The sequence below is a fragment of the Lathyrus oleraceus genome, chromosome 2 (genome assembly GCF_024323335.1).
Source record: "Lathyrus oleraceus cultivar Zhongwan6 chromosome 2, CAAS_Psat_ZW6_1.0, whole genome shotgun sequence".
NCBI classification, from domain to species: Eukaryota; Viridiplantae; Streptophyta; class Magnoliopsida; order Fabales; family Fabaceae; genus Lathyrus; species Lathyrus oleraceus.
The window spans coordinates 198,029,526-198,052,813 of record NC_066580.1 but is presented as its reverse complement, the minus strand read 5'-3'; the positions used below and the strand labels follow the sequence as shown (position 1 = coordinate 198,052,813).

The following is a 23,288-nucleotide window of genomic DNA, read 5'->3' as shown; positions in this document are numbered from 1 at the left end:
TACCTTGAGTTTTGATGATAACAATATTGTATTTGTGTGAGAACAATTTTGGTACCCTAATGGTTTTTTATTGTGTAGCTTTAACAGCCAGTTCTGATTCTGAATATATGATGTGCAACGTCATTAGTTTCTGAACAAGGTGTTCCAAATCCGCTTTTGCCCCAACTATTAGAAGTTCTGGAAGATATTCAATATTGTTTATGCAATGATCTTTATGCTTCTGTGCTAATTCACTATTGAGAAGCTTCTTAAGAGACACTATGTTGTTGTTGCAATGTTCTCTCAGTTCATGCTTCTGGACGTGACTCTGATCACCAAACTTCTGAAGAATGGAAAGCTTCTGAAGTTATATTATGTTGCTGAAGATTCTGAAGATCTCAAGCCAGACGATTGAAGTTATCAAGGTTCTAACTAAAGATTCTGAAGACTCTGAAGATTCTGAAGATACTGAAGATCTCAAGCCAGACTATTGACGTTGTCAAGGTTCTGACGAGAGATTCTGAAGTTTCTGAATCCAACTTTATGTTTCTTCATTTCATGATTCATTAACTTTTATCAGAAGCCAATTAACTTGAAGATAAGATCAAACAGGAACGTGATCAAATAGTACATAGTACAAATCAAACATCCTTTCCTCTACCTGATTTCATGGGCAAGGACATTACTATACATCACACCTGTCACTGGGCGTAGGATAGTATGCAATATCACTCCTCTCTCATCCAACAGTGGACAGCCGCTCTATGAGCTTTTCCCTTTCTTCCTTCCAACGGTCTTATTCTTAGGCTACATAAGTAATACTTTGAGACTTGAAAAAAACGTCGGTGACACAATATTTGACAAGTCTATTTCTATGTGAAAAGCTATCATTTTGTTTGTACACGGTTTTTCTTTAAGTGTTTGTTTATCCATTTGTGTAAAATATACTTGTATAGAAGCATCTTGTAACATACAAAATAGTATTCAAACTGTTTGTTTGATTCCTTAAGGAGGTTATCCTTGAGAAGACAGTGAAGGTTTTTCTTTGTGAGTCCTTAAGGAGACTAGGGTATAGTTGGATCCTTGAGAAGACAAAGAAGATTATTCTTTGTGATTATTGTAGTCTATTGATTATAATGGATTAAGTCCTTGTCTATAAGGAAAAATCACCTTGGCGGATGGACTGGAGTAGCTTTGAGTTTCAAGCGAACTAGGATAAAAATACTTGTGTTTTTATCTATTTGTTATTAACTTGTTAGTGGTATGCTCTTGTTTTGGAAAAATCTTTTGCTTGTAAAACCCAATTCACACCCCCTTTCTTGTGTTTTTCACACCTTTAAAACTTACCAAATGTGTGTGTGTGTGTGTGAGTGAGAGAGAGAGAGAGAGAGAGAGAGAGAGAGAGAGAGAGAGAGAGAGATTGTCCACGCCACTTAAATGGCACCGTCCGGAATTTAATATTTGTAAGGTGCATCCTGGTTTTGTAATCTGAACATATTTTTTACTTGTCATTGGCATGGTTTCAAACATATTTTTTAACGTCACTTATATCTTTTATTTGTCCAAATTGATTTTATACAATTATGGTGCGTCTGAATTTCAAAATTCGAACAATATAAATGGGGTATTTTTGAATTTTTCACCAAGGTGATTGGGTAACGTATTGGGTGCAATGAAGAAACCCCTAAAATATTTTCATTTAACATTATGTTGGCCTAAGATACGGCCCAAGATTGTAATACATACTAGGAAATTTCTTATCCCACCTTATGGGATGAAAAAACACCATATGGAAAACCCAAAATACCTCATAGATTCCGGAGATGCATCTCCGGACGCACCTTGTTAAAATCAAAATGTTAACTAATCCGGATATGGATCTCTAAAATATTTTAAAACATACACCATGAGTCCCATTCTAAAAGTCATTTTACACCTTTATTGTTTCAAAGATGCATCTTCGTTTTGGGTTTATGGAGATGCATCTCAGTACCCTATGAGAACAGTGCAGATTATGTTTGTTTTATGGTTACACAGATGAAAGTGATGATTTATAAATATTAAGAACCCTTTTATGTGGTGATATTTAAACCATACAATCGATACACAAATAATGACATATATAAATTCAGATGGTCCAAAAATGACATATATAAATAAAGTCAAAATACACGAAAAGTATAATGAAGTGAAAATAAAATACAATCTATAATAAATCCAAAGTACACCTATTATATACTACTTTGTATGCCAGACTACAACAACTCGGGTTCCTCGTGCTTCTTGGCATCCTCTATCCCACGACTTCCGACAATGTCTCTAGTACATTAGTGACTCTCGTGCCTCTGTCATAATGGCATTTATGACATGCCTCGCCTTACACCCGTCGGGGAAGATACCTCTGCCAATGCATGTCTATGAAATCTCCATAATGCAACGATATTTAGGCAAGAAATCATGAGCATGATCTAATTGTGTCTGCTCCTCCTCTAGTATCTCCTGATGAGCTGGCCTCGGTGAATCTCCTGGAGCAGCCTGCACCATATACGAATGTGACATCTAGAAGAACCACCTAATGTACCCGTCAACATAGCTTCAGTCGCTCTCAGCCATGGTACTTCATGCCTCATCTTGTACCAGATGACTAAGATAATCATCAAACATTGCATCCATCTTTCTACGTGTCATAGCAGTAGGAGCAGAGACATCAGGGTGTCTAGGAATAGTCTGAGTGTAGTCGAACTTCCGTATGACGCGCTCAGGCAGATGAGAAAATGTGAGATGTGAGCCGTAAGCCAACCATTTTGAGTATAACATTATGTCGTCAAATAAATGTATCTCGCGGTGATCAACATAGTTGCAGGAGCATGCGGCATATCCTCCGTGTAAGTCGGTACACACGACAAGTCGGAGATGCGCGGGAAGTGATGGAGGATGCAAGCCTGAAAAGTGTTGGAACACATGAATCATCAATAAGGGCGTTGCAAAAATGTAATGAAAATGATACAGAAGCATTAAAAGACCAATAAATATTACCGTCGGTAGTGTGATGTTGTCTGTGACCTGCTTCATCTTCCACCGACAACCCTTTGATAACTTTGACCACAAGTAGACCAAATAAGTGGCCCCTAGTTGTACTTGGATCCCTTCTAAGTCCTCAAAGTACCGTAGGTAGACGACATCTGTATAAGTGGCACTCTTGTTCATAAAAATCATAGTGTCAACCAAATATAGCAGGTATGCTCTCATAGCATATGCTCTATGGAGTCCCACCTGCTCGTTATCGCCTCTAACTTCCCCAACTCTAAGGATATCATTTGTATATACCTTTTCAGGAATTCAAACCTAGCATGAGCCCCTCTGGTTTTTTCCATCTCCCTTAAAGCAGCCTCTAGGTCAACTCCTAGATATTCTACCATCATCTCGAGTGCTTCGTCTTTACAAATCCTCCCATGAACTAAGAGTTTCCCTCTAATCAGAAGATGCAGCAAACACGACACATCGTCGAGTGTGATAGACATCTCACCAAGCAGGGGATAGAATAACGAGGTCTCAGTGTACCATCTCTCCACGAATGCATTAAGCATCCCCTGGTTGACCGTAACATAACCGGTCATACAGAAGTCCTTCATCCCAAATAGGGACAAAGCAGCCTGAAGCCACTCCTCATTCGACTGAGACAAGCTAGTAATCTTCTGCACATGGTCAATAAACTTCAGCTGATCACGGTCCTGTAGAAATATAAATCAATGGTCATAAACTTGTAATATAATAATAAACATAATTTAAAAAGAATGAATCCGACTAATTTTATCTCTCCATCTTAGACATGTCTGATAGTATGGTATGGGTACAGAGGCAGTAGTAATAACTTTATATGATCTCCTCCAAATGCCTGACGTGGCACTGACTCATCATCCTCAACAACCTCATCAATCGGAGGTGACACTGGCTCATCAGCATGAGGTTCATCTAGTACCTGGGGTGGCACTGGTGCCTCAGGTACCACCAGTAACTCGGGTACCTATGGCGCCTGAATAGGTGAAACCTGTCACCGGCGGAAGGATGGAGGCAGTGGAGCGTCATTAGGTGACACCCATCTCCTACGAGAAGAAGAAGATGGAGAAGCATGAGTCCCAGAAGTCGATGCCTCTGCATGTGTCGGGCTAGAGTGAACATGAGCCTCTAAAACCTGACTCTTATCCCTCTGAACTGATGTGTGTGGTACAATCCTCTCATGCCTCAGTCTGTCATCTCTATCAGACATAATGCTTGTAAGTAAATCAGACAATTAGTACAAGCAAACTTACAAGCAAGAAAAGAAACAAACTGATAATTTAAGGAGATGCATCTCCGATTTTTGGGAATCCAAACGTTGAAAAACTATGAAAATGCATCTCTAAAATTTTCTACAACTTTTTCACGTCCATCAATGGCGGTAATGCAGACCACCAAACCCCAAAAATAATAGGTTTATTATTATTTTTAACCATCTAACATGTTCTACAGTATGTGTAAACTATCACTCATGCAATTTCTACTTGTTTCTTACCTAAATTATCAACTTCTACTCATTTAAATAAAAACTCACAAAAAATTCAAAACATCAAAAACATACAAATTCAGAGTTTTACTTCAGTGTTAAATGATGTCTCTGAAGTATTTGATGTTGATGGAAGAACGTTTGAACTCACTTGATTGATTTTGGACTTGGTTGATTGAAGAGTCTTTGAGAGAGTTTGAGAAAATTATATTTTTTTTAGAAATGAGAAAGGAGAAGGGTTATGCGCGATATAGAATCGATATCATTTAGAGCTGCATATCCGAAATAATTTTGAAGATGCATCTTTGAAATTTTTTAATGTTAAGTCAAAGTTTTATTTACTCAGGATGCGTCCGAAGATACATTTTTAAAAACTATATACATTTTTATATTTTCACATGGTGTCTTAGTAATAAAATAATTTGTATTAACAAATTAATACAATACCCACATTACCCGCCTAACCGGATAGTGTTATTTCAATTTATTTTTCAAAACATATTTGGAAGGGGAAAAAATGGTTTAAACCGGTCAATTCTGCACCGAAGTATTTAATTAATTCTCCTTCATATAACAAACACACTTGCCTAGCGATGCAGCTAACTTCTAATTGAAGAATATATATCGAAAGAAATGTTTCATTAGCCAAATCCTATTTACAACTCACCCCACCTTTTAATTCCCAAATCCGTTGTTGTGAACCTCTTTCACCCCTGTCGTTCTGTCTCATACATACCAATGTGTGGATTTGAACGGATCTATCTTCTGAAAACAACAGATTAATTTAATGGCAATCAAATCTCAGACCAATCATTCCTTTCAAACTCTCATTTTCTGAAAAGCTTAACGATCATCACATCATATATCACCTAAGCAAATGGCATTGGCAAAAGACAAAAACAAGAAACAGAACCAAAATACAGAGAACGGTTTGGTGATCACAGTCTACATGGAATCATCGCGAACTCGATCATCAAACAAATTATCAAATAAGGATCACACAAAGAAAACTAAACCACAAGTTGAATCAAGAACAACACGTGGCTATGACCGTAAGGCTCAGCTTCTTGAATACTCTAGATACCTCAGAAAAATCGACGCCTCCCAAAATGTTGACCCTCAATCACAACCAAAAACTAAGGCAAGTTTTCTATTCTTCTTTTGAAGGAATATTTTATGGTAAAATAGAGACAACTATGGTCGATACGGATCATAATTTAAACCAGACATACATTATCAAAATTTATAATTTTTGGTGGAGTTTTAGCAGAGGCGTTTATGGTTACCTTTTCAAAGTTTAAGTACATTTTTGGAACCAAAAGGGAGCATGAAGAGAAAGTGTAAAGGAAACAAAGGCTGTTACTTGTTTATGGTAATATAAAAATTATAAGATTACACATTCTGGATCATTAGTTAATTTTCCTTGTGTTTAATAACAACTAGAATGGTCTGATTCTGTTTTTAATTTTTATTTTTTTTAATACTCAGATGAAACTGAAGAGCATGTTGAAAAAATTGTCTTGCAAAGAGATAAAGTGGTAAAGAAGAGCAATTAAGGTCATGGTTATGTTATGTAAGGTAATGGAAATTAGCTTCAATTCCTTGTTTGTCCTTTTTGTTTTCATCGATAGGAAAATGATGTTATATTTTTTAAGAATACTTGGAAGAGTAATTCTATTAGATCAGTTATTTCTTCTATGCCTTTATCTCTTTACTTTCTCCAGCAGGAAAATTTAGCCCTAAATTACTTTGTCAACTGTGGAACATAGTCTTTACTTGCACATCAAATGATCAAAACATAAAAGAACAAAAAGAAACCATGTTGACAATGAGAACAAGTTCGGCAATAAAGAATTAAAGATACACACTGATAATTTCCTACTTACAAATGTAACATGTACAAAAATAGCAACAATAGTGTCCAACTATTGCTCCTATTGCTCCCAGAAGTTTAGCCTACAAATTGGTAGAAGACCCTGGCAACCTTTTACATTTAGTTGATGATAGAATTTTGTCGTGCTACGACACACATATTATGGTTGAGTAATAATTACATAATACACATGGGCCAACCGGTAAGCCAGTTGGTTCTCAGAAATGCTAGAACCAAAGCGGTGCCTGAAACCTAAAGGCACAACACAACCAAGAAAACTCCTAAAGGCACAACACAACCAAGAAAACTCTGAAACCTAAAGGCACAACACAACCAACAATTGCTACAACAATGAACCTTTAGTCCAACTCTAACAACTAGAAGACCGAACATTGGAGGCATTTTAAATTCAACGAATGACAGGTTTGTCGTCAAGAGTTAAATAATCAAATAAGCCACCGAAAAAGACAAGATAAACCCATGCTGCAATGGTTTGCATAGGTGTACTTTGCCATCTAAGATTTCCACTGGAAACCTGTTTGGAAGTCTTTTGTTTTCTTTATCCTCTTCCTGTTTCAGAAATTATTTATTAGAAAGAAAATTTGATCCCCAAAATATAATTAGAACACAGTTGAGCACCACCTAACTTAAATAAAGCATGCATCATGTGCATTCAATTCTGAAACAAGCACTTCAAGCATTCTAAGATACTACTTTATCTCTATCAAACAGATACCAAAAGTTAGGGTTTTTTTGTACAAAACACAATGATGATTCAGCTGTCATGATGTAAAGGCATAAACAGGGCAGCAAAATGAGAATCTTTACCTTAACTATGTTAAAATGATGGAGATGGCAAGTTTAACCTCTTCTCATGGTATATGGAGAAGCAGAGCCAGAGGACTGGGAGAATGACCTCTGGAGAAATTTGTGGTCTAAGAGTTGAGCCGCAGTGGGACGGTCATCTGGATTAACTTTAAGACACTGCAGGATGAAATCACGTGCATCTCTTGAAAGAGAATCAGGTACCGGAGGTAGTTCCCCTTTTCCGATTCTAAACATTGCGGTGATCTGTTGTCAGAAGAGATTCATCAAAGCTTTGAAATCAAAACCAGCAGTGATGCAATGTTTATTATAAATTTTAGAGGAAGGGAATCAAATTTTACCCACAACCCTTTAAAACTGTCATCATTAATAACTTTAGATATAATGAGTTTTGTTGAATAATAACTACTTATTAGATTAGTTGTTTGTGTCAAATCTCATCAGATTTACACAACAAATTCATAACTCAATTATTTTTATATTTAGAAACCACATATAACATAAATTTTATGTATCTGATGATATGAATGAAATTAAATTATTTTAAAATTATGAAAAATCTTATACATATAAAATAGGGGGACATATGAGTAAGAGTGAGAGGAGTAAATCTAGACCATACAATTATACACAAATGATAAAGATTGGAAAGTTTTGATGGTCATACAACCATCTAAAAGTGTTACATGACTATTGTTTTAATCTTGTCTTCACCACTCATGGTTAGATCTTTGAATCAAGATTTACTCCTCACTATTAACACAAAAAATGGCACTTTCACGAGTGAAAGAACTAATTTTATTCAGGAATAAGAATAAATCTAAACCATGCAACCATGTGACAATGGCTAGGATTAAAAGTAATTCATTAGTTATTAACAACTTTGATAAGTCACGTAAGTTTAACTCCTCTCACTCTAGTACAAAAATGACAGTCTTGCTAGCAAATGGACTATTTTTATATAAGAATAGTAAATCTAAACCATGCAACCAGATGCCAATGGCCACAATTAAAAATTATTTATTAGTTATTTAACTTTGAAAAGTCACATAAGTTTAGTCTCATCTTAATAGCATGGTAAAAAGAAGAAACAGTTGGATTATGAGCTTGAAATGCTAATCTGATACGTACACATTCCATAGGATAGTAGGGAATTTGCCCAGTTAACATCTCCAACACAGTGCATCCTAGACTCCATATATCAGCAGGAAGTCCATAACCTTTCACTTTTCCTTTTACAACCTGCATATTACCATAGTAAAGCTTAAGCATCACTGCTTAACCTTAATAAGAATCATAAAGTGAAACCTCTTTTTTGTAGATGTATCTAAGGGGCAGGGGTTGTTAAGGAGACTGATGAAGTCCAGCAAGTACAAGGTTTCTAATCCAACAAATATGTATAACTACAACACCATTATCACTAATCATATTCATCAATTTATTAAATCAATAATGTTTTTTTACTCATTAAATTAATAAAAATATATGATGAAAAATTGGGACATGAAAAAGAGAGCTGTAACTATTAGGCTGATCTAAAAGAACCAGTCACATTCAAAAAGAAAAGAAAACTTGTCATTATAAAGTAAATATGCATTTTGGTCACTGTAATTGTAAAACTGTATCTGATAGAAACCAGAAAACTAAGATGTATTAGAGTATATTCAAGCAGTATTTGTAATAATAGAAATTAGACTTTAAAAAGTCAGTTAGTTAGAGATTGGGTTGAGTTTGTTATGCTGAGCTGTCACTAGAATAGCTCTATAAATAACAAACTCTGTAACTAACTCATTATGAATTCTGTTAATACAAAAACAGTTAACTCATCGTCTACTCTAAATGCTCTCTTTATCATTCTCTAATAAGATGAACACCGAGTATTATTTACTACAAATGGTTGAGCTTGAAGCTCTTACAATGGAGGATTAAACAGAAAATGTAAACCAGAGTTCTAAGAACTCTTAAACCAGAGCAGAAGAATTGCTCCTAAACCAGAGAGTAACTCTCGTAACCAGTGTATGCAGGACCGCGAGTCAACTCGCAAACTCGTCCGATCCAACATTCCAATCGCATGCCGGTGTGATGTGACTCAAGTGAAATCGTATGCAGCAAACTCAGTGAACTCGTCCGAGTTGAAAAGCTAACTCGTTATGAATTCAGAGATGCAGTTTGGGGCATTTTTTGATAAAAAACCTAATTTCCTAAAACGAGCCTGGATCCAAGTTGGATCCTATTAAAATCCTTATTTATTATAACTTAAAATGGAAATTCTGAGAGACGCTGTATCATAACTTCTTTTAAATAAAAAGTAGTACCAAGTAAACGCAGAAACCTAAAAGTTACCAAAGTATAATTACTCTTTTGATACGATTTTACAATTACAGTGACCAAAATATTAATCACAAGTTGGTCCCTCATTCTGGATTTGCTATCAAATATATCCCTGACATTATTCACTTAATTTCAAATGTATCTCCAACATTACCCACTTAAGGTCACTATAGTCCGTGCAAATATCACCAAAGGACAAACATAATTAACATTTTGAAATTTCAAAGATCATTTTGGAATTTTGGAAGTGGGAAATTAGGTTCATATAATCCTACAATTTCAGAAACCAAATTGAGTATTCACCTCATTATAAAATATAAAGTAATGATTCACTATATGCATAGAGATTACATGTATTCTATTACATTTTGATATCCATAGATTTAAAATTTATTAATAAAATAGTGGTTGGGTACACCCCCTCATGCCCAACACTATTATTGGGCTTGGCGCGCGCGTGGATATAACAAACGGTGGGTAGGCCGAATTGTTGATATGTGGCACTTGGTTTTTCCCATATTTATTTTTTCAGCTTTACAACTAAACCTATTAAAAGATGTTAAAGACAACCCCGTTGTTGCTTAACCAATCATGTATGGTAAGATTTACATGGTGGAATGCCAATAACTTCAGAGAGAATCAATGCAAGCATTTGATCTAGTATAAGAGCATAAATTCAATCTATATGTAACAACCATGGATCCAACAACTTAACTGTTAAAGAAACTATTAAAAAGCTATAAACAATGTAACAAATATCTAGAACCATTATTCAATAATTCTCATTTGAAGAGAAGATTGACATGACAACAAACCTCTGGTGCCATCCAGAATGCTGTTCCCTGGCATGATTTAACATCATTCAATTTAATTGCCTGAAAAACAACAGCCATAGAATAAAATTAGTAAACAGAAATTCTATTTTATGCAATTGAAGGTAGTACAGACTCCGTTACTAAAGTCAAACTTTGACAGAAACTGAAGCAGAGTAGAAAAAGGTCACCTTTGCCAATCCAAAATCCGCAACCTTGACAGACCCATTTGCGTCAACCAATATATTTGCACATTTAATATCCCTTTATGTAGGAGGGAAAATAGTTAGGCTATATTTACAAAGATTGCTTTGTGGCATACTACATAACTGATACATTAATACAGAAATAAAATATGCAAAGTAAATTGTGACACCATAAACCAAACAGAAATAAAACTGCACCCATTAGAATTTCTGACACCGACTCTTATGTTATATAGATGTTTATACAGTTTCAAGTTCCAAGAACAAGTTGAAAGGTTTCTTATACTCTATCTAAAGCTTAAATACTACTCCCTCCGTTCCTTTTTAAATGTCATTTTTTTTTACTTTTTACACATACCAAAAAAGCTAATCAATGTTGTTACTTTTCACACAATAATTCTTCTTTTACCTATAATATCCTTAATTATATATTACATTCATTTTATTTTTTCTCTCTCTATAATAATTACCTAGGAGTAATTTTGACAAAAGAGCAATTAATATTACCTTAAACTTTGCAATCAACAATTAATAAGAAAAGTAATTAAAAGCTCTCTCTTTTAGCACATCCAATGTGTGACATAAGCGCAGGTATAAGTAATAATGATAGATAATGTGAGAAAGAGAAAGAGGAATTGGAACAGTTTTTTCTTTTGAGAATATCATGGGAATTGGAACAGTTTTTTCTTTTGAGAATATCATGGGAATTGGAACAGTTTTTTCTTGAGAATATCATGGGAATTGGAGAATATCAGCCCTTCTCTCCTGTCTCATCCAACGGTTATCATCTCTCCAAATTCTGATCCAGATCCAGATCCAATTTAAAAATTAGGGTTTTTCTTTTAAAAACCCAAACAAAAAGGGGCGGACACATCTTCCTCTTCCCCACCCCACGACTTCATCTTCTTCCCCACTCGACAACTCCATCTTCTTCAATTCTCATCTGTATTTTCGTATTTCGTATTTCGTACATCAACAGAGGAAAGAAAATAAAAGTGGATAATCCGCTCCTCCCAGAGTGCGTCCCGTGACTCACGTTTGCGGCCATATCGCCCGTGATTTCAAACGGCGCTCCGCCCCCCTCTTCTCACGCGGTGGGTAGCCGGACCACCCGGGATCACGCCGTTCACGGCCGCGATCGAAAACTCTGACAAATACTATAAAGTCATTTTAAAACAATATATTGTACTTATGAGACAGCAAGTGGAAGTTTCTTTCATGCAAGGAAAGCAAGAACACCAAAATTCATCTCTATTTTATGCCACAAAGAATAGAAAAATAAATCAATAAATTTTGGAATCACCTGTGAACAATATTGCGATCATGAAGATACTTTAAACCGTTGAGAATTTGTCTTGTATAAGCAGATACTTGGGAATCTCGAAGTTTATACCTCCGGTAGAGGCTTAAAAGGGAACCTTTGGTTACAAACTCGATAAAGATATATAGATTTGATTGATCCTGCAATAAACAACAAGGAGAATGTAAATTACAAACTACAGTTCAAGATGGAGTAGTATTCATTCGTGGTAATGAAAACCGGACCGATAACCAGCCATGTGTCATGTGAAAACTGAATAATACATGAATAATGTACAAGCATTAATCTCTTTCTATAGACTATTCTAACCTAACGGGTCTGACTAATGGACTAAAGGTCTAAATACAAATTAGAACTGACAATTGTAAAAACACCTAGAGTAAAAATAAACTATTTGTAATGTGTTGTTCTGCATAATTAGCTCTTGATTATTTTCTTTTTTTATTTAAAATTTATTTTGCAGAGATTTATGTTTTCTTAATGTCTGTCCTTTAGAACAGATACATTCCCCGTAATTCTAGGCTAGCATCTATTAGATTGTAAATAGACTTATCTATATAGTGTAAAACCAATCCTGTATTGTTTCGTGCTTAGTGAATACTATACAGATTTCAGATAACTATCTTTTCATCTCTTTCAAGTTGATGGAAGGTATCAATCAATCTGTCATGAACCAACTATCAATCTTTCAAGAATGATGCAAAGGTCCACACCAATATAACTTAATAGGGGCAACAGCAGTTGAAAATGTCATGAACCAACTACTCCATAAAGCCAAAGCTGTTCAATGAAAGTGCATGAATATATGCAACAGATTCTTTCACCATGGGCATGGGCTCAAATGAAATTGAACATATAAAGAAAAAAGGAGAAAACAAGAGATGACAGGAAAAGTACCATTTCAGTGCCAAAGTATCGAACTATATTCTCATGTTCAAACTGACTCAAAAGTGCAATTTCCTGAGAGTGAGGAAAAAGTAGAGTAAGAAAAAAATACAGTTAAAAAATACAGGAGAACGTAAATAGATGAAAATGGTTGATCAACTTTCAAGATATTCCACAAGGCGGAAAAGTATTTATAAGAAAACCTTTATACTCATAAGGATTTTGATTAATGGAAAATTGAAGTATAAAAAATTATAAAGCAATAGAAATAGCAAGCATGTCTGACTCTTACGTGCTCCAGTTGAACGACACTTTGTTTTCCATGACTCCCTTGATCAAGCAGTGATACTTGTTTTACAGCAAAAAAGAATCCATCTCTACATTGGTAATCAGAAAGTGAATAAAACTAATAGTTAGCACTTGCTAACAATTATAAACATCAAATTTGTAAATGCCAATTTATTTAGGGCTTTGCTCCTGAGCATTATGGCAAAAGTGAGATACAAACCCAAAGATGAAGCATGATGAATAGAAGATATTAGATGATAGTTTTATTAAAAACAACTTAATTTTACCATTAAACTAAGAAAACAAAGGGATGCCAAAATCCATGATTTTCATATTGTGCCAAAATGGACAGCCTAGGACAAAAAAGGCATCAACTCCAACATGTGTAACAAAGGGATGCCAACATCATACTAGTTTTTGGTAGATTATTGTCCAAAAATAAAAGAAGGGTTTAGAGCCCTTTTGCTCTTTCTGTCAAAAATTTGCACTAAAGGAAACAAGATGAAATGAATGGCCATATTGTCTAATGTGCAAAACATTTCTTTAATAAGTTCAACTATGCTTCAAACAACAACTCTGATTACTAGAAACAACAGTAGTTACTTTGAAAATAATATTTGATACTTCTCTATCCCCTTTAATTAGACAGATACACTAACATTCATATCAGACTTGGCCCCCAAGAACACTATTCTATTTGGCAAGTTCCCTAAGTTAGATAATTGATTATGAAATATAAGTGAAAAGAAGAAAAAAAGCAGCTTTCTAAATCACTGATGTATAAAACTTGATAAACACAATCCGTCCCTTTAAATCTCTCAAATATCAAGGGAGCCAAAAATTCATTCAGGATTTCCCACCCCTACCTTTCCAAAAAGATAACTGAGCTATAAACATTTAAAACAATATCTCCCTCAATTTCTCCCAACTAAACACTACCTAATGCAAACCCTTTTTATTTTAACTTCATATGTTTGGTTTGGCGACGAATTTAGTAGAATCAAGTGGTGCCACTGTGACTATGATAGAAGCTACCATTTGGAGTTTGAATAAAATCTTGATGCCACTATGATCTCCTCAAATTAACCATGATTCCAAACAATTATTTTATAAATTAATGAAATGACAAAAGTTAACTAACATGCTAATAATAGAAACAGAAAAGGGCGGATGTAAAGAGGATGAAAGCAGAAAAGCTCTTACTCAGAAATTCCTTCATATACAGATCCAAATGAACCGCGCCCCAAAAGCTCACCCTTTTGCCAGCTACCAGGAGTGATAACAGGTTTCAATCTCACATTAGGAGATATACTATTGGACCTAGGCTCCGTTGTAGTGCTAGATGAATCATCTTCTTGTGAAGTAGTGAAGGTAGTGAAGGAACACGACCTCGAAAACTCACCAATAATCTCAACATTTTCCTCCTCATCTCTCTTCAATATCACATCACCCACTTCCCCTTCCCCTTCTTCTCCATCGTTCTTCCCTTCCCCTTCCTCTTCTTCTTTTTCTTTTCCTTTTCCTTCCCCTTCAGGAGCAAAATCCCTCAGAAGATCCCACGTGGAACACGTGCTGTCCAAAACAGAAACCCTAACTCCTGGTGGCGGCTTAAGCATCGGAGGTCTAAATCCTTTAATACCTCCACCGCCAGTATTTAAACAAGTACTCGTCTCATCAACATCCCTAATCGGAACCCTATTTTCGCCGCCGGTATAGCAATTGCTAGCCTCATCAAAACCCCTAATCTGAACCCTATCCTTTCCACCACCATCACCTATGTTGCAGCAACCGCTAGTCTCAGCGGGAGAATCTCTAGTCTCAGCGGGAGAATCTCTAACTGAAAGTGAAACCCTATCATCACACTCTGCTACTACAATTTCATCATCCACCTTCCTTTCATCGAATTCCGAAATATTCAACCTCGGTAACACATCAGACGAAGATCGAACCTTCATCGCTTCCCAAGCCGCCGCCGGAATCGAGAAATCCTCCGGTCCGCTAAGCCCGAGGCTCCGACAAATAATATCGAACTCGCCCTCGACTCCTTCAACTCTAAAGCTGGTTCGATCGTAAAAATCCATCGATCGAGTGTAGAGAATTGACGACGACGGAGAGGAATCCGGCGACGATGGTTGAGCATCGTAATTGAAGTTCTTCGCCGCATTACGGCGTTCTAACTTGGGTTGTTGTTTCCTTGGAGTCTTCTTCTTCGAGTTCATATCCGTTGGTTGCTTTCTATAAGCGAAAATTCGAGATAAGTGATTCATTCGTAGCGAAAAAATCCATTTAAAAACGCTACCGCGATTTTGAAAAAAGCGCTTTTAAATTGAGAGCAAAACTGCGCCAGAGCTGGTAAACAAGGTTGTAAAAGGAAAACAAAAAAGGAGACAGGAAACGCGGTGCCACGTTGACTACGGATTGCTATTGTGGAATTCTGTAATTTTTATTAGTTTAAATTTTCTATGTCCACGCGCATTAAAATATTTTTGAGATTAATTAATTGCTAGTAGGAGTATGTACTATATACCGTACAGTTGCATCCAATCAAAATATGTTTTTTTATGGATATGTAAATAATGTGATTTAATTTGATGACCGTATATAAAGAAATTATGTCATAAATTTGTATAAATTAAGTTAAACAACATTATTTTGGGGTTTTTTTACAAAAATAACCCATTTTTTTAAGGAAATTCTCAAAATATCTCTGGTTTCAAAAAAAAATCCCAAAATACTCCACTTTTAGGAGGAGTCGCCAATTGAATTGGAGACTCCTCTTAAAACTTGAATGGAGGCGCCAATTGGATTGGTTAGGGCAGGTGCCCTAGTCAATCCAATTGGCGCCCTTGTGTAGGGTTTAAGAGAAGTCGCCAATTCAATTGGAGACTCCTCCTAAAATGCAATTTTTGTGTTATAAATAGATGCGTTGTGTGAGTAAATGTTCCACATCTCACACAATCATTTGGCAATCATGTTTGGTGTTCGTCACCGATACGGTAAGGTGATTTATGCGAGAGACGAACCTCAGATGCTGATGTTGCTCTGGAACATCACTACGTTCGATCAACTGAAGCGGGAGCTTGTTCGTTGGTTAGATGGGAAAATACCAGAAGGGGAAAAAATTAGAAGTATTAAGAGACTTGACAGTATCTTTGGTTGGGTGCGAATGAAGACTGATAAGGATGCTAGGGAAATGATGTTCGATCGAGACGACATCAATTTGATTGTTGTAATCAGTTAGAAATATTTATGTTTTTAGATAGCTTATTTTGTACTGATGTTTGTTGGGAACCTCGTTGTAACAAAAACTTAATGATATATAATGATTGAAGGTTACAAAAATACAATGTTACAAAAAACTTAAGACCTAGATGATGCTCCTCGATTGGGACAATTGTTCTTGTTGTGTCCTGGTTGACGACAGATACTACATAATCTTATCATTTTATCTGTGGAATCCATCTCTGTTTTGATATGTGTGTTGTTTGGCCTTCCTTTCTTCTTTCTATGCATCTCGTCATTGTGTCAAACAATATCACCTTCATATGGAGGCCAGAAATCCTCCATTGGTAGTACTGAGAAGCTTTTATTATATACATTCATGATGATGTTGGTCTTGTACACATCAGATAAATGACTGTAAGCATCTTGACGAGTATAAGCGCATGCTGCAATGATATGGGAGCAAGGTATGCAGTGTTGGTGTAAGCCCTAAAGGCCAATACTTTTTGGTACTTGTATCGAATTATTTATTAATAATAAAAGGCATTTTCTTTATTATGGTTGATTAATAAAGTCTCTGGAATAAATAGTTCGTTTAATGTATTAAGTATGACTTAATCATGAGATTACGTTAAACATAAGGACACTATTCTTAAAGTATCCGTAGTCGAGCTTTAGTGTGAAGTGGGATAACATTAAGGCATTAAGACTATTATGTTTGTAGACTGATGATCACATCTCATGGATCATGAATAAAGAGTTATCAAGTCTTAAACATAGGTATGAATATTAGGAGTAATATTTATACCGGATTGACCCGCTATGAGAATACTATATAGAAAGTTATGCAAAGTGTCATAAGTTATTCTCATGGTGATAATGGTGTATACCACTCTTCGACCTGAAACCACTATGGACCCTAGATGTAGAGTCGAGTGCTTTATTGCTGATCCAACGTTGTCCGTAACTGGATAACCATAAAGACAATTGATGGGTACTCCACGAAGCATGCTGAGGGACATGAGTGACCTAGATGGAATTTGCCCATCCTGCATAACAGGATAAATGTCTATGGATCCAATATTGAACTGGACAAGGATGACACGGTCTATGCCTTGTGTTCAATATAGACATAAGGGCAAAAGGGTAATTATACACATAAGTATTATCACAAAAGGTTTTGTCAGATCACATGACATTTTCGTGTCTTGGGTAGCAGTGATGTGTTGCTAGATACCGCTCACTGTTTATTATGTTAAATGCGTGATTTAATATAATTGTCAACGTCACGAAAACCTACAGGATCACACACAAAGGACGGATTGATGAGAGATAGAGTAACTAAGGAATACCGTAAGGCACGGTGCCCTTAAGTGAATTATAGAACATCGTAAGGTACGGTGTACTTGAGTAGAATACGAAATATGGTAAGGTACCATGGGCTTAAGTGATTTTGGGCATATTATAAGATATGGGTCAAAATACACTTAAGTGGGCTTTTTAGCTTGAAGCCCACACAAGTGGTTCTATAAATAGAACCCTTGTGCAGAAGCATTCAATAGCGGTTGCATTATTTTCGTTTTCTCTCTCTCTCACTCACTCAAAGCCTTCATTCGTACCAGCTAGCACTGAGATTGAAGGAATCCGTTCGTGTGGACTGAGTAGAGACGTTGTCATCGTTCAACGTTCGTGATCGCTTCGTGGATCTGCATCAAAGGTTTTGATTGTCACAAGAGATCTGCACCAAAGGTTTCAATCGTCACAAGAGGTAAATATTCTATCACTGATCATGACCATTCGTAAGGATCTCTAAAGGAGAAAATTTTAATTTCCGCTGCATTTTGGACCGCAATTCTCCTTCATGCAGAAGGCCTGGAATTTTCCACAATTGCACCAACTTCTGTTTAGTCTAACAGCGTAGGCTAAATTTGGTCTCCCCTCGTTGTGGTCCATTGTTTCCTGGACGCTGAAATTTTGCTTATGACGGTCAAAGACTATTACAGCGTGTGTGCTAGCTTTGATGCTCTCATCTTTCATGACCTTCATGCAACACTCACTGAATACTTGCCCGGACATTAACACCGCACTCCATCTTTCACCTCTGGTTGCGAACAAAGAAGCCAACCTATAATAGGTTGATCTTACCAAGGCGGTTATCGGCAGATTTCGAATTCCTTTGAATACCCCGTTCATGCATTCCACAATGTTTGTTGTCATGTGGCCCCATCGACAACCTCTGTCAAATGCCCTTGTCCACTGCTCTACTGGTATGTTATTTAGCCATCTCCCTGCGTCTTCATTAGACAGTCTTATTTCATCACGATAATATTGAAATGACGGATGAGTTAGAGCATACCCAGCATTCACCACCTTCTTGCGAAGATTCTTATCTTTTATAGCACGCATGAAGTTTTGTGCAATGTGTCTGATACAGTAGACATGGGTAGAAGGAGGATCATGTCATTCGTTGTCATGGTTGTTATAGGCACTCTCAATGGCAGCATGTCTATCAGAAATCAAACAGAGATTGGCTTGTGGAGCCACATGCGTTCTGAGATGTCAAAGAAAGAAACTCCATCAACACTTCTTCCACACCATCACTCTCACTACTTCTTCTACAATTTCATCTGCAACAACTTCTTGTAGTTTCATCTACACCAACCCCCCTACAAAATGTCTATCCTCACAATGGGCGAATCACATAGAGGAACGGTTGCAAACATCGCAACATATGTAAGTTTTTTCTTTTGTTAACTTTTTATCTTTCATCTTCACCAACCCCCTTTTATTTTTAACATACCAACTTAGTCAAGTTTTTTATTCTTTCTTTTATAGGATGTATCAAGGTTCCGAACTCGGGTCCACGAATATGTCCATATGGACCCGATGATTCAACCTTATGTTCAACTCGTCGGTTTTTGTCATATAAGCAAGATTTTGTCTTGGTCCATAGATAACAAATTCATTCTAGCTTTATGCGAAAGATAGAGATCAGAGACACACACATTTTGGTTCCCAACCGGTGATTGTACCGTGACGTTAGAAGACGTCTACATGCTTTTGGGACTACCTATTGAAGGTAAGGTTGTTAATGGTAAAACCAACTATGCAAATTCAATTTGCATGGAGCTCTTGGAGACTGATTTGTTAGATGATAATGCAAGAGGTCAAGGTATACTACTCTCACGCCTTAAATCGTACTATAATAGTTTATACTTAGATGAGCATTCTACCGAAGATGCCCGAATAATAAAAACTAGGTGTTACATTATGTTGTTAATTGGCTCGTTTTTATTTCCCGAAGGTAGTGGTTCTAGCATGCATATTATGTATTTACCTCTACTTAGACATGTAGATAGAATAGGAAGTTACAGTTGGGGATCTGCTTGTCTAGCCTATCTCTATAGCTCCTTGTGCAAAAACTCACACAAAGACACATCTACATTTTCTGGATGTGCTGTTTTGCTACAAGCATGGGGTTGGTCAAGACTACCGTCTCTAGCACCCGTCAATAACAACCATTTCACATTTCCGTATGCATAAAAGTAAGTTGTTTAAATTGCTATATCTTTACTTACTTCTTTAAAGTTTATTACCTCTAACTAATATTTTTTGACTTTTTGGTGTAGATGGTCTGCACGTGGTATGAGTTACAACAGATGTCCAAGACACTGTATTACTCAGTATCACAACCTGTTTGATCACCTTCGACCGACAGACGTAAGGAAAATAACTTAATTATTTCGTTATATTTTGTTAACTTCTTCTACATTGACTATAATCATATATTCTTTCACATTTCAGTTTATTTGGCGTCCATACCTTAATTTGGATCATGACCATGAGGTCAACGCTGAAGACGCGGCCGTATGGACTGCATGCACACCGATAATACGGTTCACAACTGTGGAGATGTACAACAGTGATCGTGTGAAGCTGTAGTTCTGTATGCTCCAAAATATCCCAGATCCCCCAGCTAGCCTAGGAGAATGGCATATGCGCAAAGTTAACGACCAATGGAACTTCAATCCATGGCAAAGCTTCGCAAGATCGGAGTGTCGCAAATGGAAGCACCGTCATGACCATGTGTTAACTGACGCAGTCATGCCAACTGAAGAAAAACCAAGTCGTATTTATATGGCTTGGTACAGATCGGTTGGTTTTCAGTTCATCGCCGAGGATATGTACTTGTACGACCCATGCCAGATGACTTACACACCTGACACCTCAACATCAAACCCCCAACAACAGTGTCAGACCGGATACACACAACCCCCTCTCCATCAAACGTTCCGTTCAACCAACACACAAACATATAACCAAAACATTCCATGCGCCCAACCTTAATACCAAGAGCATACCCCATACCACCAGCAACAAATTGACCATCAACCTGAGACTCAACATCGCTTCGCACCCACCCCATCACCCTACCAAAGTCATCTAAGCCAGAACACCCAACGATCATTCAACACCAACCGCCCCTCCTCCTACCGTAGCCAAGAAGCCCAAACATCACAAAACCAAAACATCCAACAACCCTATCTCTACCAAACACCCCCAACAACCTTTCCAACCTTTCCTCGATGCATCGTTCACACCCATGTCTCCCTTCAACCGTCCCGATCGCCCATCAATGAGTCAACCACATCCCAACTTCTTTGGCATGGGTCCTGAGCTCAGCTACAACGGTACACCATCGATGCATACTGAAGACTATGCCGAATTGTCTGACTACCTCAACAGACCTTCTCCTGTAGTTGGTAGTGACGCTTCTGGCCCCTTAGATGCTCAAACACCGGTACAGAATCGTCAACGTGGGTTAGGGCCACGGGTTAGGGTAGCTAGAGGATGTGGGATCGGAGGTCGGTTAGGTGATCCCGGTCATCACCATTAGATTTCTTTGTGTAAACGACAAATTTTATTAATATCAAGTGGTCATATATCAAATTTATCTATCACGTATACGATTTACAAAAAAAAATGCATTTTAGGAGGAGTCTCCAATTGAATTGACGACTCCTCTTAAACCATACACAGGGGCGCCAATTGGATTGGCTAGGGCACCTGCCATAGTCAATTCAATTGGCGCATCCATTCAAGTTTTAAGAGGAGTCTCCAATTCAATTGGCGACTCCTCCTAAAAGTGGGATAGTTTGAGAATTTTTTTGAAATCAGGGATATTTTGGGAATTTCCTTAAAAAAGTGGGTTATTTTTGTAAAAAAAACATATTTTTTTATTCCTAATTTATGTAAATCAAATTACTTATTAATTGATCCAACTAATAATCTAATAGCTTGATTTGATTGGATCGGTGACTTGGCTGTCCAGGTTTAAAAACATCGTTTCAAATACAGTAACACGTTGTATTTCTCTTTCTTTTCAATGTAAAGAGAAATTAAATTTTAATGTCATTTGGCGCTTTCGCTCTCCATCAGTAAACTTTAGACACATATTTATAGCTACAATTAATTAAAAAGTTGGTTAAAGTTGGATATTGTATTAGTTGTGGATCCATGCAAAGTTGCATTGACAATTCGTTTGCCAACAAAAAGCTATCTTATATATTATATTTCAAACAAACAATAAAATAAATAAATGCCGGTAATGAAAAATAACTTAAAACATTACTTATAAAAGAAATACACATTTTATTAGTAGTGTAACTCTTAAATATCTTTTAGATAAAATTTTGAAAAAAATTATAACTTATTTTATAAACTATACGCAAGATATATATTGTTTCTTTATCATTAAGTTAAAAAGAAATATGTATTTATTTAGTATTGTGTCTCTTGAATATCTTCTAAATAATATTTTTGATGAAAATTATAATACACTTATTACAAATGTAATCAATTAGTTAAAATAAGATCTTTCACAAATCAATTATCTTAAACACAAATATGCATTTAATTAGTATTATTTCTTTTGAATATCTTTTAGATAATTTAAAATTTAAAATAGAGTTATAATACACGAATTATACTATAATTCATTATTGTTAAGAGTCTATATTATAATTTATTATTGTTAAGAGTCTCGTATTAAACAATACATAGAGTGAATATGTGTTTATTGTTGGAAATTCCCCAAAATCTATAGAGAATTTCAACAAATCTTGATAAACAAAATTATTATCACCCACACAATAACAATGAAAAAAGAAGAACAATGGAGAAAGAAAGAAAGAAAGTAAAGAACGATGAAGGAGAAGAAGAATTAAATTCTGCAGAGTTTCTCTCTGCCCACAAACTGTGGAAAACTTTTTATTCACTTTGCAACTGCAAAATACTGTGAATTACAATGTTATGAATACTATATTCATTTCATTACAAGAATAAGGGTTACTCCCTCTATTTATAGATTTAGGTTAATTTGGACCTCAAACAAAAGCCCAAAATAGCTAACACTACTAAAATAGGCATAAGTCGAAATCATGTGTGAAGCAACATGCTTCGACATTTCGACACACTAACACAACTCAACATACTAAGTGGTTCGACACTTCCTTGTTCTGTCGAGCAACCTGCTTCGACACAAGGAATTGCAATTCAACACACCACCTAATTCAATGTGTCTAAGCTATCTACATTCATTATAACTCTTAGTCTTCTAAACACTTCGACCTATACTTCCTTTGTCATGATGTCTGCAATCTAATTCTCAGTTCTGTAGTGTTCCACATTCATCTTCCCATTTGCTACCTGCTCTCAAAGATAATGAAACCTCATTCAAATGTGCTTGCTTCGACCATGTACTATCGGATTCTTCTCCAGATTGATAGCTGACATTTTGTCGATCCTCATGGTAATTGCTCTATGACTCTTCGTTGTTATCTCTTCGACCAAATTCACCATCCACGTTTCTTGACATGCACAAAGAGAAGCAGCTATGTATTCTGCTTTGCATGATGACAATGCCACTACTGGCTCTTTTCTCGAACTCCAAGCAACTGGTGCACCACCGAGCATAAACACATAATCTGCTGTGGATTTTCGA

The 23,288-nt window shown here is 36.3% G+C and overlaps 1 protein-coding gene across 2 annotated transcripts; it reads right to left on the bottom strand.

Moving 5' to 3' along the window:
* Positions 1-6,344: 6,344 nt before the first annotated feature.
* LOC127118869 (mitogen-activated protein kinase kinase kinase 1) lies at positions 6,345-15,489 on the bottom strand. 2 transcript variants are annotated; one of them, XM_051049106.1, is made up of 9 exons: positions 14,267-15,489; positions 13,068-13,152; positions 12,788-12,850; positions 11,873-12,030; positions 10,555-10,627; positions 10,367-10,426; positions 8,352-8,462; positions 7,224-7,466; positions 6,345-6,965 (listed from the first exon to the last, which is right to left on the bottom strand). In XM_051049106.1, the coding sequence occupies exons 1-8, from the start codon at positions 15,328-15,330 to the stop codon at positions 7,257-7,259; spliced, it is 1,824 nt and encodes a 607-aa protein (XP_050905063.1). In that variant the 5' UTR covers positions 15,331-15,489; the 3' UTR covers positions 6,345-6,965; positions 7,224-7,256. The 2 variants fall into 2 exon arrangements, with proteins under 2 accessions (XP_050905063.1, XP_050905064.1); XM_051049107.1 differs by lacking the exon at positions 6,345-6,965 and adding an exon at positions 6,983-7,116.
* Between the last annotated feature and the right edge of the window lie 7,799 nt (positions 15,490-23,288).